General features: G+C 42.4%; 1 protein-coding gene across 1 annotated transcript in view; it reads right to left on the minus strand.

Annotated features, from left to right (window-relative positions):
- LOC142143937 (T-kininogen 2-like) overlaps window positions 1–17,271 on the minus strand; it is a 72,275-nt gene that overhangs the window by 17,826 nt on the left and 37,178 nt on the right. The window contains exons 8-9 of the mRNA XM_075202226.1: window positions 11,579–11,727; window positions 10,159–10,266 (exon numbers count right to left, since the gene is read on the minus strand). Of these exons, the coding sequence (XP_075058327.1) occupies window positions 10,159–10,266; window positions 11,579–11,727 (257 nt within the window). The remainder of the gene's footprint in view (window positions 1–10,158; window positions 10,267–11,578; window positions 11,728–17,271) is intronic.

Consider the following 17,271-nt stretch of genomic DNA (forward strand, 5'->3'; position numbering starts at 1 on the left):
TTCAGACCCCCAAGACGTGACTTGAGGGGTGCGCCAGTCAATCTGGGGAGAGTGACACTGAAGCCATGGAAGGCCTAGGACAATCGGACTTGTCGTAACAGGAAGAATTAAAAACGATATCTCTTCATGATGCAGAGCACCAATCTGAAGGGTTACTGGAGACGTACTCTGGGTGATGAGACCGTTGATGAGACGTGATCCATCGATAGCCGTCACAGTAATGGGAGTTTTTAAGGTAATCACTGGTAGAGACCATTGATTTACTAACGATTTGGAAATAAAATTTCCTGCTGCTCCGGAATCAATCAATGCCTGTGACTCAAAGGTTTTGGTAGCAAAGGAAATAGTCACATCAAAAGCGCAGACTTTAGATTTCATAGACGATGGAGAGGACTCCAGGGACCCTAACTTCACCTCTCCAGAACTAGTTAGGGCCTGGCATTTCCCGATCTCTTAGGGCAGGAGCTGAGGACATGAGTGGAATCAGCACAATAGATACAGAGTCTATTCTTGACTCTTCGTTTCCTCTCCTCAGAAGATAACTTGGAACGTCCTATCTCCATGGGAATCACAGCGGGTGACACTGGACGAAATTGAGGGTTAGAGCGAAGAGGTGCTTTAGCAGAAGTCGTTTTCTCAGCCTCTCTTTCACGAAATCTCATATCAACACGATGGCATAGAGAGATCAAATCTTCAAGTGACGAAGGAAGCTCTTGGGTAGTCAGTGCATCTTTAATTTTATCGGAAAGCCCCTGCCAGAAGGCGGCAACTAGGGCTTCAGTGTTCCACTGAAGTTCAGAGGCTAAGATCCTAAATTGAATGACGTACTGGCCTACAGTATGAGATCCTTGTCGCAGACGGAGGATGCTGGAAGCAGCGGAGGTCACACGACCTGGTTCATCGAACACACTTCGGAATGTAGAAATGAATTTGGCACTATCTTGTAATATTGGATCGTTCCTCTCCCACAGAGGGGAGGCCCAAGCCAGGGCTTGTCCTGAAAACAAAGAGATAAGATAGGCCACTCTGGAACGATGGGTAGAAAAATTTTGAGGTTGGAGCTCAAAATGGACTGAACATTGTTTAAGGAAACCCCTACAAGTTTTGGGGTCTCCATCGTACTTTGACGGAGTAGGCAGGTGAAGCGTGGAAGCTGTAGACACCTGGGATGGCAATGGGGAAACGGAGGAAAGCACAGGAGCTTCAGTAGTAGCTGTCACAGTCTGTCCAGATGTTCCTTGGGAGGTTAATGACTGATAACACTGAAGTAACAGCTGTTGGCGGGCATCCTGTTGCTCCACACGGCTAACCAGATGTTGCAGCATCTCTTTGGCGGTAGGTTCCACATCTGGGTCTGTCATGGCCTGATCTTACTGTCACGGGCACTAGAAGTCTTTACCCAGGGATCACCAGATGGTAGGCTTACCAGAGCAATGTAGATGGTAATCGAGTACTCTGGTAGCTAGGTGATCACGGAACATGAAATGATGGCCGATGAGATGCTCAGGAAAGTCTATGACTAGCAACACTGGTAATAATGAGGTAATAATAAACAAGGAACTGTATGGACAAGGACACGTGAAGATAGTCAGTGGTCTGCGATAGCAAGTTGTACCACTGCTATAGAGAGGAGGAATGTCCAACAGAAACAAGGAGGTGATGAGAGTCAGCGGTCTGCGGGTAGCAAGTTGTACCGCTGTCTGAGTGAAGGAATGGAATCCAAGTGGAGGTATCCGGGTAGTCAGTGGTCTGCGGCAGCAAGTTGTACCACTGCTATGTGAGAGGATGATGGAACAGGTGATACCGGAAACAGGGATCAGTGGTCTGACATCGGCAAGTTGTACCACTGAATATATATGTGAGGAGGTGCACAGGGAAAGACTGCAACACAGGATATACACAGGCACCTATACACGATCCACAGTAATATGCACAATATAGATATACATATAGATATAAATGACTGAGCAGGTCTGCAATCTAGAAAGTCTCTTGAAGTAGTCCAGCACAATTATAACACAGTCAATGATGGCAATAGACTCAGCGGATAGCAGACTCCAGAGAGAACCAAACACAGTCCAGCAAGATATGCAATACACAGCACAGTCAATGAGAAGTATGCATACCGTGGTTCAGCAGTAGCAGTCAGATGGGATAGCAGCGGTACCTGAGCGGCGGGAGGCCGCCTGGATAGGAAGTCCCTGGATAGGTGAGGCAGCGGTCTAGCAGGTGCAGCGCACAGGTGAGTAGACCAACAGGGACACGAATTCACAGGAGTCAGCAACACGTGGAACTGGACTCATAGGAGACCCAGGAGAATGGAGATGATCCAGCAGAGGGTAGTAGATGAGATACAAATCAAATGCTGACAGGAGGGTAGAGACCAGTGGAACACGTGAAGGCGTGGAGAGTGGATCAGCAGGAGATGGAGGATAGCGCTGACCACAGCAGCAGGACTCAGCGGCACACGGAGGTAACCAGTAGCAACCGCAGGAACCAACAGCGATGGGAAACAGGAGTGCAGCGCAGGGCAGGAGCTGTTGATCACGAAGTGTAGCAGATGGTAATGAAAGCGGCAGGCTCGAGGAAGTCACAGCAAAGATGAGATGAGACTGTAGTGCACGGAGGCAGCGGATAGTAATCAGCTGGCAGTCACGATGTTGAACACAGGCGAGTTGAAAGCAGGAGACTGTAGTGCACGGAGGCAGCGGATAGTATTCAGCTGGCAGTCACGATGATGAACACAGGCGAGTTGCAAGCAGGAGACTGTAGTGCACGGAGGCAGCGGATAGTAATCAGCTGGCAGTCACGATGATGAACACAGGCGAGTTGCCAGCAGGAGACTGTAGTGCACGGAGGCAGCGGATAGGAATCAGCAAACAGACTTGATGAGAAGCAGGTGAGTGAAGTAAAAGCTGGAGTGCACGGAGGCAGCGGATAGCAATGAGCAAACAGTCACATAGATGTAAAATAACATAGAAGTGGTTTAGAAGACTGTAGTGCACGGAGGCAGCGGATAGGAATCAGCAAACAGTCATGATGATACAGTTGATGGTAGAAGTGGTATGGAACCACAGTAGTAGAAGTGGTTTGGAAACCACAGGAATCAGCAGCGCTGAATACACGAGTAATACAGGAACACCTTCAGAGACTCATGAGGAATGAGACTCCAAGATCAGGCAACGTGGTGTTGACCACAGGTGCTTAATATAGGGAGTGTTGCCTGATCTGCCAATTGAGTTAAAGGGGTATACACTGAAGTATAGAAAAGGGCTGCGCATGCGCAGACCCTCAGGATGGTGGACGACCACGGTTCCTAAATGTCCGGGAAGAGGCACTCACGGTCCGGTGAGTGACACTATACCTCCAGGGTATGTTCCTTTAACTTAATTGGCAGATCAGGCAACCTCCCTATATTAAGCACCTGTGGTCAACAACACGTGGCCTGATCTTGGAGTCTCATTCCCCATGAGTCTCTGAAGGTGTTCCTGTGTTTCCTCGTTTATTCAGCCCAGCTGATTCCTGTGGTTTCCAAACCACTTCTACCTCTGTGGTTTCCAAACCACTTCTACTACTGTGGTTCCCATACCACTTCTACCATCTACTGTATCATCGTGACTGTGAGCTGATTCCTATCCGCTGCCTCCGTGCACTACAGTCTTTCATTCACATCCACTCACCTGTTCATGATTGTGACTGCCAGCTGATTCCTATCCGCTGCCTCTGTGCGCTTCAGTCTTCAGCCCTTGTCAACTCTCCCGTGTTTCCCTGAGTCTGCTGCCACTATTGCTACCCGCTACTCTCCGTGATCAATTGTTCCAGTTCAACTCTGCTCCGGTGTCCCATCGTTACTGCACCTGCTGGTTGCTATTGGCTACCTCCGTGTTCCCGCAGAGACCCGCTGCTGTTACTTCTCAGCGCTACGCATCCATCTACTGCTGATCCGCTCTCCACGCCTTCCTGGGTTCCCTGCTGGTCTACCTACCTGTGCGCTGCACCTGCTAGACCACCGCTTCACCCATCCAGGGACTTTGCATCCTGCCGGCCTCCTGCCGTTCAGGTATCTCTGCACTTCTGTCTGACTGCCTTCTCCTGAACCACGGTATGCATACTTCCCATTGACTGTGCTGTGTATTGCATACCTTGCTGGACTGTGTTGGTTCTCCTCTGGAGTGTACTATCCGCTGAGTCTATTGCCATCATTGACTGTGTTATCTCATGCTGGATTACTTCAAGAGACTTTCTTTATTGGCAGTGTTGTTCAGTCATTTATACATTTATATTGTGCATATTACTGTGGATCAAAGTCAAGGTGCCCGTGTATATATTGTGTTGCAGTCTCTCCCCGTGCACCTCCTCACATATATATTCAGTGGTACAACTTGCTAGTGGCAGACCACTGACCCCTGTTTCCAGTTTCACCTGCTCCAGTATCCTCTCACATAGCAGTGGTACAACTTGCTAACGCAGACCACTGACTTCCCGGATACCTCCACTTGGATTCCATTCCTTCACTCAGACAGCGGTACAACTTGCTATCCGCAGACCGCTGACTCTCATCACCTCCTTGTTTCTGTTGGACATTCCTCCTCACTATAGCAGTGGTACAACTTGCTACCGCAGACCACTGACTACCTTCACGTGTCCTTTGTCCATACAGTTCCTCGTGTATTACTACCTCCATATTGCCAGTGCTGCTAGTCATAGACTTTCCTGAGCATCTCATCATCTGCTATTTCCTGTTCCGTGATCACCCTGCTACCAGAGTACCATATTACCACCTATACTGCTCTGGTAAGCCTATCACCTGGTGATCCCTGGGTAAAGACTCCTAGTGCCCGTGACAGTAAGATCAGGCCATGACAGACCCAGATACGGAACCTACCGCCAAAGAGATGCTGCGGCATCTGGTTACCCGTATTGAGCAACAGGAAGTTCGCCAACGGCATTTACTGCGGTGTTACCAGGCGTTAGCCTCCCAAAGACCGTCTGTGCAAGATGCCACAACCACTGTTGATGCTCCTGTGCCTTCCTCCGTTTCCCCAGTGCCATCCCAGGTGTTTACAGCTTCCACGCTTCACCTGCCTACTCCGTCAAAATACGACGGGGACCCCAAAACTTGTAGGGGTTTTCTTACTCAATGCTCAGTTCATTTTGAGCTCCAACCTCAAAATTTTTCTACCCATCGTTCCAGAGTGGCCTATCTTATTTCATTGTTTTCTGGACAAGCTCTCGCATGGGCTTCCCCTCTGTGGGAAAGAAACGATCCATTGTTACAGGATAGTGCCGAGTTTATTTCCACGTTCCGAAGTGTATTCGATGAACCAGGTCGTGTTATTTCCGCTGCATCTAGCATTCTCCGTCTTCGCCAAGGAACTCGCACTGTGGCTCAGTACGTCATTCGATTTAGGATCTTAGCCTCTGATCTTCAGTGGAACACTGAAGCACTAGTTGCCGCCTTCTGGCAGGGGCTTTCCGATAAAATTAAAAACGCACTGACTTCACAAGAACTACCCTCCTCTTTAGAAGATTTGATCTCTCTTTGCCATCGGGTAGACCTGAGGTTTCGTGAAAGAGAACCTGAGAAAACAACTTCGGTTAAAACACCTCTTCTCTCAAATCCTCAATTTCACCCAGCTTCATCTCCGGGGATACCCATGGAGATAGGTCGCTCCAAATTAACTTTAGAGGAGAGGGACCGAAGAATAAAGAATAGACTTTGTATCTATTGTGCCGATTCTACGCATATGCTCAATTCTTGTCCCAGGAAATGCCGGGCTCTAACCAATACTGGGGAGATAAGGTTAGGGTTCCTGGAGTCCTCGCCATCTTCTACGAAATTAAAAGCCTGCACTTTTGATGTTACGATTTCCTCTGCTACCAAAGCCTTTGAGTCACAGGCATTGATTGATTCCGGAGCAGCAGGAAATTTTATTTCCAAATCATTAGTAAATCAATGGTCCCTACCAGTGATTACTTTGAAAACACCGATTACTGTGACTGCTATGGATGGATCACGTCTCATCAATGGTCTCATCACCCAGAGTACGTCTCCAGTAACGCTTCAGATTGGTGGGCTACACCATGAAGAGATTTCGTTTTTAATTCTTCCTGTTACGACAAGTCCGATTGTCTTAGGCCTTCCATGGCTTCGGTGTCACTCTCCCCAGATTGATTGGCGCACTTCTCAAGTTACATCTTGGGGAGCTGAATGTCATCATCGTTGCCTCTCTCAAGTGGTTTCATTCAAAAGACAGCATTCGTCTATTCCACCAGGGCCTCCTCCACAGGATCCTTCATCTACGGATGTGTGTGATAAGGTTCAGTCTGAACGCCTTCCTCCTCATCGGGCGTTCGTGACGTCATCGGACGTTGAAGATGGATCTCAGGAGTCATCTTCAAAAAGTCAAGTGCTGGTGGTTCACGGTCACCATCCGTCTTTTCCGGAATTTCCTGCCCTCCCGCCCACCCAAGTTCCTGCTGTGGAGACTGCTTGTCAGACCTTCAAAAATATCTGGTCTCAGGTCAGAACCTGTTTAAAGAAGACATCTAACAAATATAAGTCTTTCGCAGATAAGAAGAGGCGGGCTATTCCACCACTAAAAATTGGAGATCGTGTCTGGTTATCTACCAAAAATATTCGTTTGAAGGTTCCATCTATGAAATTCGCCCCTCGTTTTATTGGTCCATATAGGATCATTCAAGTTATCAATCCAGTATGTGTTAAACTTCTTCTTCCTAAGAATCTTCGGATTTCCAATGCCTTCCATGTGTCCTTGCTCAAACCTCTCATCATCAACCGTTTCTCGACTCCTCCCTCAGCACCGCAGCCAGTTCAAGTTCATCAGGAGGAGGATTTCGAGATTACTGAGGTATTGGATGCAAAAATTTCGCGAGGAGTCCTCCGTTTCCTCGTTCATTGGAAGGGCTTTGGTCCTGAAGAGCGTTCATGGATCAAAGCTGAAGATCTTAATGCTCCTGCCCTTCTGAAGAAGTTTTATTCCAAAAATCCGGACAAGCCCGGTTCCAGGCGTTCTGTGCCCACCTTTAAAAGGGGGGGTACTGTCACTCACCGGACTGTGAGTGCTTCTTCCCGGACATTTAGGAACCGTGGTCGTCCTCCATCCTGAGGGACTGCGCATGCGCAGCCCTTTCTATACCTCCAGGGTATGTTCCTTTAACTTAATTGGCAGATCAGGCAACCTCCCTATATTAAGCACCTGTGGTCAACAACACGTGGCCTGATCTTGGAGTCTCATTCCCCATGAGTCTCTGAAGGTGTTCCTGTGTTTCCTCGTTTATTCAGCCCAGCTGATTCCTGTGGTTTCCAAACCACTTCTACCTCTGTGGTTTCCAAACCACTTCTACTACTGTGGTTCCCATACCACTTCTACCATCTACTGTATCATCGTGACTGTGAGCTGATTCCTATCCGCTGCCTCCGTGCACTACAGTCTTTCATTCACATCCACTCACCTGTTCATGATTGTGACTGCCAGCTGATTCCTATCCGCCGCCTCTGTGCGCTTCAGTCTTCAGCCCTTGTCAACTCTCCCGTGTTTCCCTGAGTCTGCTGCCACTATTGCTACCCGCTACTCTCCGTGATCAATTGTTCCAGTTCAACTCTGCTCCGGTGTCCCATCGTTACTGCACCTGCTGGTTGCTATTGGCTACCTCCGTGTTCCCGCAGAGACCCGCTGCTGTTACTTCTCAGCGCTACGCATCCATCTACTGCTGATCCGCTCTCCACGCCTTCCTGGGTTCCCTGCTGGTCTACCTACCTGTGCGCTGCACCTGCTAGACCACCGCTTCACCCATCCAGGGACTTTGCATCCTGCCGGCCTCCTGCCGTTCAGGTATCTCTGCACTTCTGTCTGACTGCCTTCTCCTGAACCACGGTATGCATACTTCCCATTGACTGTGCTGTGTATTGCATACCTTGCTGGACTGTGTTGGTTCTCCTCTGGAGTGTACTATCCGCTGAGTCTATTGCCATCATTGACTGTGTTATCTCATGCTGGATTACTTCAAGAGACTTTCTTTATTGGCAGTGTTGTTCAGTCATTTATACATTTATATTGTGCATATTACTGTGGATCAAAGTCAAGGTGCCCGTGTATATATTGTGTTGCAGTCTCTCCCCGTGCACCTCCTCACATATATATTCAGTGGTACAACTTGCTAGTGGCAGACCACTGACCCCTGTTTCCAGTTTCACCTGCTCCAGTATCCTCTCACATAGCAGTGGTACAACTTGCTAACGCAGACCACTGACTTCCCGGATACCTCCACTTGGATTCCATTCCTTCACTCAGACAGCGGTACAACTTGCTATCCGCAGACCGCTGACTCTCATCACCTCCTCGTTTCTGTTGGACATTCCTCCTCACTATAGCAGTGGTACAACTTGCTACCGCAGACCACTGACTACCTTCACGTGTCCTTTGTCCATACAGTTCCTCGTGTATTACTACCTCCATATTGCCAGTGCTGCTAGTCATAGACTTTCCTGAGCATCTCATCATCTGCTATTTCCTGTTCCGTGATCACCCTGCTACCAGAGTACCATATTACCACCTATACTGCTCTGGTAAGCCTATCACCTGGTGATCCCTGGGTAAAGACTCCTAGTGCCCGTGACAAAAACACCCTTTTCTTACTCAAGATGCTACCAAAACTCTTAATCGTATCATATCCAGCCTTGACTACTGTAACATCCTCCAATCTGGGTTCTCTTTAAAGATTTTAAGGATGTTGGATAGTTTGATCAGATTTGGTAGGGAGTTCCATAAGTGGAAAACGGTACAGTAGAAGTCTTGTAGATGGGAGTGAGCGGTGTTTACCAGAGATGAGGAGAGACGCATATCATAGATAGATATAAGAGTGCAAGAGGGAGAGTGTTTTGAGGTGAGATTTCAGATATATGAAGGACTGGTGTTGTCGAGGACTTGGTAGGATTTGCAGAGTGGTGCAACAGATGTGGAGCGGCGAGAGATGACGGTCAGTTTTGGTGCAGCATTTAAGATGGGTAGATGGGTGAAGGTAATACCAGCTAGGGTTCTCTTTCCGAGAAATCTGTTTATTAGCGTTTACAGTACTCCTACCTATACTACCCATGCACCCTCACAACTGTCAGAAATTATACTCTGTGCCTCTTGTTTCAGCTGTGCCCTCTTCAAATTAGAATTTAGGCTCTTATGAGAATCCTTTCTACCCTTCCTTTTCATGGTTTACCCACTGTCCAGCACTGCAGAGCACTACATTAGGACTACATATTCAATATGGAATGAAAACAGATTTAAATAGGCTACCACACGGAAATATCTACACCAATTAGATACAGTCCCATTCTCAACTGTCCAACAATCCCACTGTCATTTCCTCTCTCGTCTTTGCCCAGGAGTGTATGAATTGGGCCAGTCTGTCCATATGGGTTGGATTGTCTGAACCTACTTGTGAATGTAAAGAACCTTCCATTCAGCTCTTACGTTCTATCCATGAAGAACAGCAGACTAAGCACATATGAAGGACTGAGATTTTACTTTCTAAATTTAAATCTGAGACACATCAAGTGTAGCTCAGTCCATCTAAGTGCCAACACGTCTAAAGCTGTCCCCTGCAAAAAGATTACCAAATTTGCATTTTCGGACATGATCTCCCAACTGTGTTAAGAGGATAAGAGATAAGAGACTCTCCTCTCCTAGCTATTTTGAAAAACACTCTGCGTGAACAACCTTTCTGTTAAACCTGTTCCTGATACCCCTGTATACATCATCCATCATCCATCACTCTCATGACTACCACTTTGAGAAACATCATATCACTTGGATCTGGGAACATAGGAAGAAAGTTGTAATCAAATACACATTTTATAACAAGACTGCCAGCTTAAATAGGTTTCATAGGTTTGCATGTTCAGCCTGGACATTCTTAAAATAATGACAACATAAAATATAGGCTATGAACACTTACTGGGAGCCATGATTAAGGGTAAATGAATGCATGTGCATGACATTTGGAAATATTAGTTCTGAAACAGTTTTTTTTTTTCTCAAAAAAATAGTTAGACTGGCCATTGTTGTTATAATGTACACACTGCAATACACATCAGGTTCATTTCTTTTTTACTGCAGTTACAATTATAATGGTTAAACTTACACCAAGTGGTTGAATGGCACAGTCATCTCCCAGGGTGAAATGGTCAGATTTTGAACAGTTGGTCTCTTGAGTGATGAATTTTACGTCATACGTTTTTTTATCTGCAACCTATAGTTTAAAAATCAAGAAATACACAGAAAGAAACAAATATGAGCTTTCCAGTTTCTGCTTTAAATCGGACCTATTTAATCTATAATTTAAATAAGTGCCTCCGCCTATCTTTCTAAACTAAAGTAACCTAAGGTAAAAAGATTTAGGGGTCTATGTATCATTAGTATCAGTGGGGATGTGGAATCTTATCATAACGCTGCGCTACATATTTAAGTTTCGCCCAAATGTAGTAAGGCTCACTCACCATATCGGCACCTGCACAAAACCCCCTCCTACATGATAAAGGAGGAGGTTGCACTTTCTATAGATTGTCATCAGCGAAGGCAGATGAGATAATAGAGCTCAAGTGCGCATGCGCCTGGAAGAGACTCCACATGTGCACAGTCTTCCCTTTAGGCAATGCCACTTGAAGGGTTATTGTTGGTGAATATTAATATTATATTAATATTATTTTAATATGTATTATATTAATAATATTCTTACATATAAGTGATAGATGTTTTTTAGGAAAATCTAACTTTTTTCTTATATTAAAATTATATTTACTACCTATACACATTGTTTTAGTAGAACAATTATATGCTTATTTTGACTAATACTATAATGTCATAATTATATATAAATTTCTCTTTTAAGTCTAATATCCTGACCTCCTGTGTGTTCCTGCAAATGAATAAGCAGGAATGGGAGTTTCAAGCTGATGACAAAGAAGGGATCGTGCATAGTAACTTTTAGCTTGATGCATAAACCCCTTAAAGAACAATTAACAATAAATACAACTTTTAGAGCTCTGTGAAAGATCTTCACATATAAAGAGACTAAAACACGCCTGCTGCACAAGATGAACCATAAGGTTTTGAATGCTACAACTTCTAGGTCAAAACGTTGAGCTCCTGTATGAAAAATAATCTTTGTTGCACATTTGGTGACATGAACAGTATATGTCTGTTGCATGTCTATTATAAATATGGCACTGGCCAAAATGGGTTCAATTCTTCTTCTACAAAGTGTTTTTAGAGGATATAACACTATCCTCACTCATTAACAACACAAGTGCATCAATCACTTTATCAACATGATGTATGTGCCTGTCCCATATATAAATTGCAGCATAATTCCCAATATTAAAAAAATGGGACAAATTAAGCCATACCCTAATCAACCCAGGCCCTCTGAATACACCCAAATCCCCAGGCCACCCTTTCTGTGTCTTCAGTAAGCTGGGATTTTACCATAAAAATTGGGACTTCTGAGGATATAATACAGCCATAAGCAAATCTGAAGGCATTCAATATGTATTTTTTTTTACCAACTTTCTGGTGGCTTTGCTAACTTTGAAGACTTTATATAGGTTTGTGTGATTCCGTTCTGAATTATATTTTTTAACAAATTGGTTCAGCAGGTTCAGCAGCTCAGGATCATTAGTTTCCACAAGATTAGGGCAACTAAGGCAAAATCCTAAAGAAAAAAATAAGAGTTTGGAGGTAAGATTTTTGGTACAACATTCCATACATTTTATTTGCATGTTATATTTATGCACACATCACACTGAAATATATCTTCCCCAGTATACCAATGAGTACTAGTGAAAATTTAGTATACAGTATTGGGTAAGTCAATGGTTTTGTGTCTTAGGTACACAGTAAGAGCCTGATTCATTAAGAAAAGCAAAGCAAAAAAATGAGTAAGTTTGCTCCTAGACAAACCATGTTACAATGCAAGGGGTGCAAATTAGTTTATTATTTTGCACATAAGCAAAATACTGGCTGTTTTTTCATGTAGCACACAAATACTTGATAGCTTTAGTATAACACTGAAATTTAAAGTTGATCTAGGGTATACCCCAACTATAAATATGCCCCACACTTTAAATTTTCCTCTCCCTCCAATGTAACATGGTTTCGCCAAGTTGCAAAGTTATTCCTTTCTTTGCTTTACTTACCTTAATGACTCAGACCCTAAGGGCCTGATTTATTACTGATCTTATCTGCCATTTTTGCGGATCTTATGAAAATCTTCTCTGCACATACCCAGAAAAGGGAGATGAGAAGGAAAATCCACTGTGTAAGTTAAGAATTTCTTAAGTTAAGATGAAAATCCTTCTTAACTGCACTTAAGAAGTTCTCCGAGCACTTAAGAATAAAGCGTTGGGAAAAGGAGGGGAATAGGTGGAAATGGGGTGGAGATCGTACTGACTTAAGAAGAGTAGGCGATTACCTCCGGATCCTTCAGATAGATAAGAAGAAATGCTTAGAGTTTTTCTTAACTTCTTGCCTAAACTTAAGGAAGCTCTGGGTCATGTTTAAGTCCAAAACAGCTATTGCAGCAGTGCTAAATGACAACACTAAACTGTTCAAAAATATTGTTTGTTTAAAACACTCACAAATAAATATGCACAACATACATCTTAAAAAAAAAAATTCTGAGTGAAGTGTATTATCATTTTATTTTAATGTCAAACATTCAACAATGTACTATTTTTTTTAAAAAAACAACCATGGTGGATGCACACTTGTAATAAATTGTAATGTGAAGTGGTTGATGTCTAATATCTAATAGTTCGCCCATACCTTATTTGATATTTTTTAAAAAAAGGCTAATAATACGCTTGTATAAATGAAAGGCATAGCAACTTAATTTATTAAAATAGTATAAGTAAGTTGTGCGAACATAAACCATGCATACTCTTCCATAAGGGAAACATAGGAAATCCACACAAACATGGGGAGGATATATAAACTCCACAGAGATAAGGCCGTGAGTGAGGATTCAAACTCATGACCCCACTGTTAAAAGGTGGATTGTCTAACCACTAAGCCAATGTGCAAGTGGAAACAATATCTGCATGATAAAGACTAGAACGAAAAACTGAACAATACACCATTGCCTGCAAGTCAAGTGCTACTTGCAAGCTAAAGTGTTACTGTGAAAAATTAACAATTGCACACACCAGCAGCGCCAAATAAGCCACACCACTAAACTGTTGTAAAACAAATGTTTGCTTTAAAAAGCCATAATTACAAATAACTATGCACACTATACAACTGCATACACTTCTCTCATAACAAACTTTTTTCTTTTTTAATTTTTATTAATGTCAATAACTATACAATGAAATATTTTCGCCCTATTCCTTAGTAGATGTACAGTTTAAATAATTTGCTTTAGAAAATCATTGATGTATAATATAATAATAATAATAATAATAATAATAATAATAATTGGACTTTAATTTGTTTGTCATTTTTGCCTTCTGCCTTTTTCTGGTACTTAGGTGTTTTTTGCCTTTGTTGTGAATATTTCTATTTGTTTGGATTTACTTTATTTGGAACAGCAGCTTATCTGTGTTATAGCTCCACACAAATTTCAACATGCAATACAGGCATATTCCACAAAATGAATCAGGAATCGAACTCATGACCCCACTGATGAAAAGTGGATTGTCTAACCACTAAGGCAATGTGCTGATTGAGCATTACATACATTACATAGACTTGAATGACAAGCACCATGTTTGAAGTCATATTACGTAAAAATAAATGTGAGTACATAAACCATAAACTAAGCTTAGAGTGCTCCTAAAAAAACATACAACACAACACAGGCACGACTGTCAACATGAAGGTTTAAGGATAAACAATAAAGAGTTACACACACATTCTCTTGTTCTCCGACATGAAAAATGTCATCTGTAATTTTGAATTGTAAATAACTGTGGATGCCAATTTAACGACTAATAATTTGCAATCATAAATATACATGCACGATACAATACTCTATAGACAGCGGAAACACCAATACATATACTAGCGTACTCTTCTATAAGTGACACGTCGGGGTAGAAATATGGGGATATACAAAGTCCACACAGATACAGGCATGACTCTGGATTTGAACTCATGACCCTACTAGCAGTTTTGTCTAATTACTAAGTTAAACTTCAGATTGAAACAAACATACAACACAACACAGGCACTAGTGGCAACCTAAAGTGTTAATGAGCATAATTAGATGAACAATTACACACCTTCCTGGTAAAAGACATGAAGAATCATGTTTTGTTTTATAAAAATTAAAATAAAGTCTATGCAAATGCATCTCTGAATAATTTGCAATCAGAAATAAACGCAAACACGCTTTAATCAGTATAAAACTAAACAACAGATTTCCGTAACCAGCATTGCATAGACCCAGCATCAGATCACGTCATCAGATACCACAGTGGGCCATACACCTGTATATACTTGTCTCATTAAAATGCACTATAAAAGACTGCTTCATGCACACTTGAAGTTGGTTAGTGCAGTTTTCTGGTGTGGCTTTGTATAGTGGACTCTTATTTGTATTGACAGTTATCTTTACTCTTACTCTTTTATAGACACTTTCAAAGTTTGTGTTTGTAAGATATTTTATGTTCCACAAGATGATTCTTAAGTGTTTTTGCACTTCCCCATGTTGCATGTTTATCCAACAGATCCACAGCCCTCCTGAAACTGCGGAGGCAGGCCACTTCAGGTTCCAGATTGATTTGCAAGGTAACATTTTTTTGCTAATATGTTTTATATCACACTTTTAAAAATCACTACATATATAAATGCATGCACCACACAGTTTTGACTTAAAAAAAAGTTTACCTTTGAAATCTGCAATTTTGTAATTGGCTGTAAGGGCTGCCTCTGACCCTGCTGAGATTATCAGATGTGAATTTTATAGCCATAGCACTTATAAAAATAATGATGAAGCTTGATTGTTAGAGTTTAGGTTAAAATAGATCAAACTAAAGGCTTTCATTGATGTACTACCATGTCTTAGCTGGGACATGTCTGCCTCACCTGAAAAATATTCAGTAATCAAGCATAGTCCGCTGTTAATCATATATCTGACTCACTATGTGTGTTTTTCTGTCCAGGTAAACTACATAAAGTAAGTGTTTTCTGTTTATTGATTTTAAGACACTGATTTGTCAATGTGTTATAATGGAGATACCTAACATTCTCTTTCATTTTGAGGATAAGAGAGAAACAGACATAATTTTAGTAAATAGCTAAATGTTTGTAATTTATTCCAACAGACCTTATGACCCAGCTGTAAGCTGGAGCACAAAGGAGGTGCGGCGAAGATCATTTCATGTAGGAGGATCAAGATATGATCAAGATATGAAGGAGTTGCCTTTTGCAGCATTTAAATATCTAAAGTTAACAATGTTATTTCTTTTAGGTTATTGGGGGACCTGTGTTACAGTTAAGGCATCAGAAATTGCAGATTTTACAGCTTGAAAGTGCAGGAGAATACAAAGAACACACAGTCAAGTAATATTTTGTTTCAAAATGCCCTAAGGTTGATCGCTTTTTCTCTAATATTTTAAACAGATAAAGAAGACAGCCATTATGGGTTCCAGCATGACCTGCCTTGCAACACTTTTAGCTAATTGGATAAACCAACATGCACGTGTTTGTATTTGATATTTGTTATTTCATTTTTTACAAAGGAGTTTGTATATTCAGTTTGTTTTTATTTTGTGTTTCATTTGATTAATGAAATTGTGTTTATAAATAAATATATTTTATTATTTGCAATACTCATTCTCCTGTAACTGTCTGCTGTTGAACACCCTCTTCTCCTACACATCCTTCACTCCATTGTCCATCTAGACACAGTTATAATTTAATATTGTACATCTCTTGTCTTAGGGTACTAATTTGGTCATTTGGCCTCCAATACCACCTCTACGCCGAGAACACCCAAATGTACATTGCTTTCCCTGACCTATTTCTTTCAGCATTTTCTATTGAAAACCACTGTCTTTCTGCATTCACCCCATGGATGACACAACGATAGCTAAAGCAAATCATGTTCTATACAGAGCTCATTATTGTCCCTCATGCCAGAGTCACCAACTAGCCTCAAATCTCACTCACTGTCAATTACACCACTATACCATCTGTGTTGCCTAAAATGTAACATCTCAGTAAGTTTGTGAGGATCGGAGGACCAGATTCATGAAACAAATTAGGGCCCAAAAAATGTGTTACTTTGAACCTTATCAAAAGCATATCACCAAGTTATGTTTTAAATTACAGACACATATTTTAAACCATAAGTAAATTACTATATGCTTTTTCTGGTATTTACCTCAAAATGTTACACTTTATTTCTACACTTACATTTACAACTCAGCTGTGAGAAAAACTCCCACACTTATAAATCTAGTGCCTGTTATCAGGTGCCTGTAATTGCGAATAGCGGAGTACAATTCCCATCGGCCCGCCCTCATTTGCTAGGATACAAGGAATAAATGACAGGCCAACATTTTGCACACAGATATGGAAGAGATCCGCGAGTAACGTAAGCTCGCCCACACGTGCTCTGAGAACCATTCACAGAGTTAAATACTGGAAAGTATTGAGAGCGGTCAAAATGAGGTCTGCCACCTTTGCCCGTAGAGAGCTTCGTGTATTGGTGGAGGGCATGGATAGCATGCCCAGTGGCCACTACATTTCGAATGAAATGAGGCTGCGGGCCTACCTCAAGGTTCGCCGCTTTATATGGCTGTGATTTCACAGCCGCGGGACTGTAGTCCAGCTCCAGCGGTGGTGGAGTGATTTACGCTGCTGCCAACCACAGCTCTTGGAGCAGTTCAGGGAAGAGATCAGGAGATGTGAGTTCTCTATTAAATCTCTAGTAATACAAATACTTGTTTAATTTTTAGAATGACTTTCAAAGTTGATCGAGGACATGCCCTACCCCAAATATAAATCTGTCTCCAGATTACAAATGTAGCTCCGCCTCCAATGCAACTTGCATGTTTGGGACTCAAACTCATGACCCCAGTGCTGTGAGACAGATGTACAATCCACTAAGGTAACCGTGCAGATGTTAACTGGCATATCGTTTTCGTAGGAAGAGTATCAATGTTATGTTTATTTTTGGTTTAAAACACTATTATGTAGCTCTTACATCTGTTGCACGCATGCTGTATTGTTGTGCTTCTCGCTCTTGTAT

This window comes from Mixophyes fleayi, chromosome 3 (genome assembly GCF_038048845.1).
Source record: "Mixophyes fleayi isolate aMixFle1 chromosome 3, aMixFle1.hap1, whole genome shotgun sequence".
Lineage (NCBI taxonomy): Eukaryota > Metazoa > Chordata > Amphibia > Anura > Limnodynastidae > Mixophyes > Mixophyes fleayi.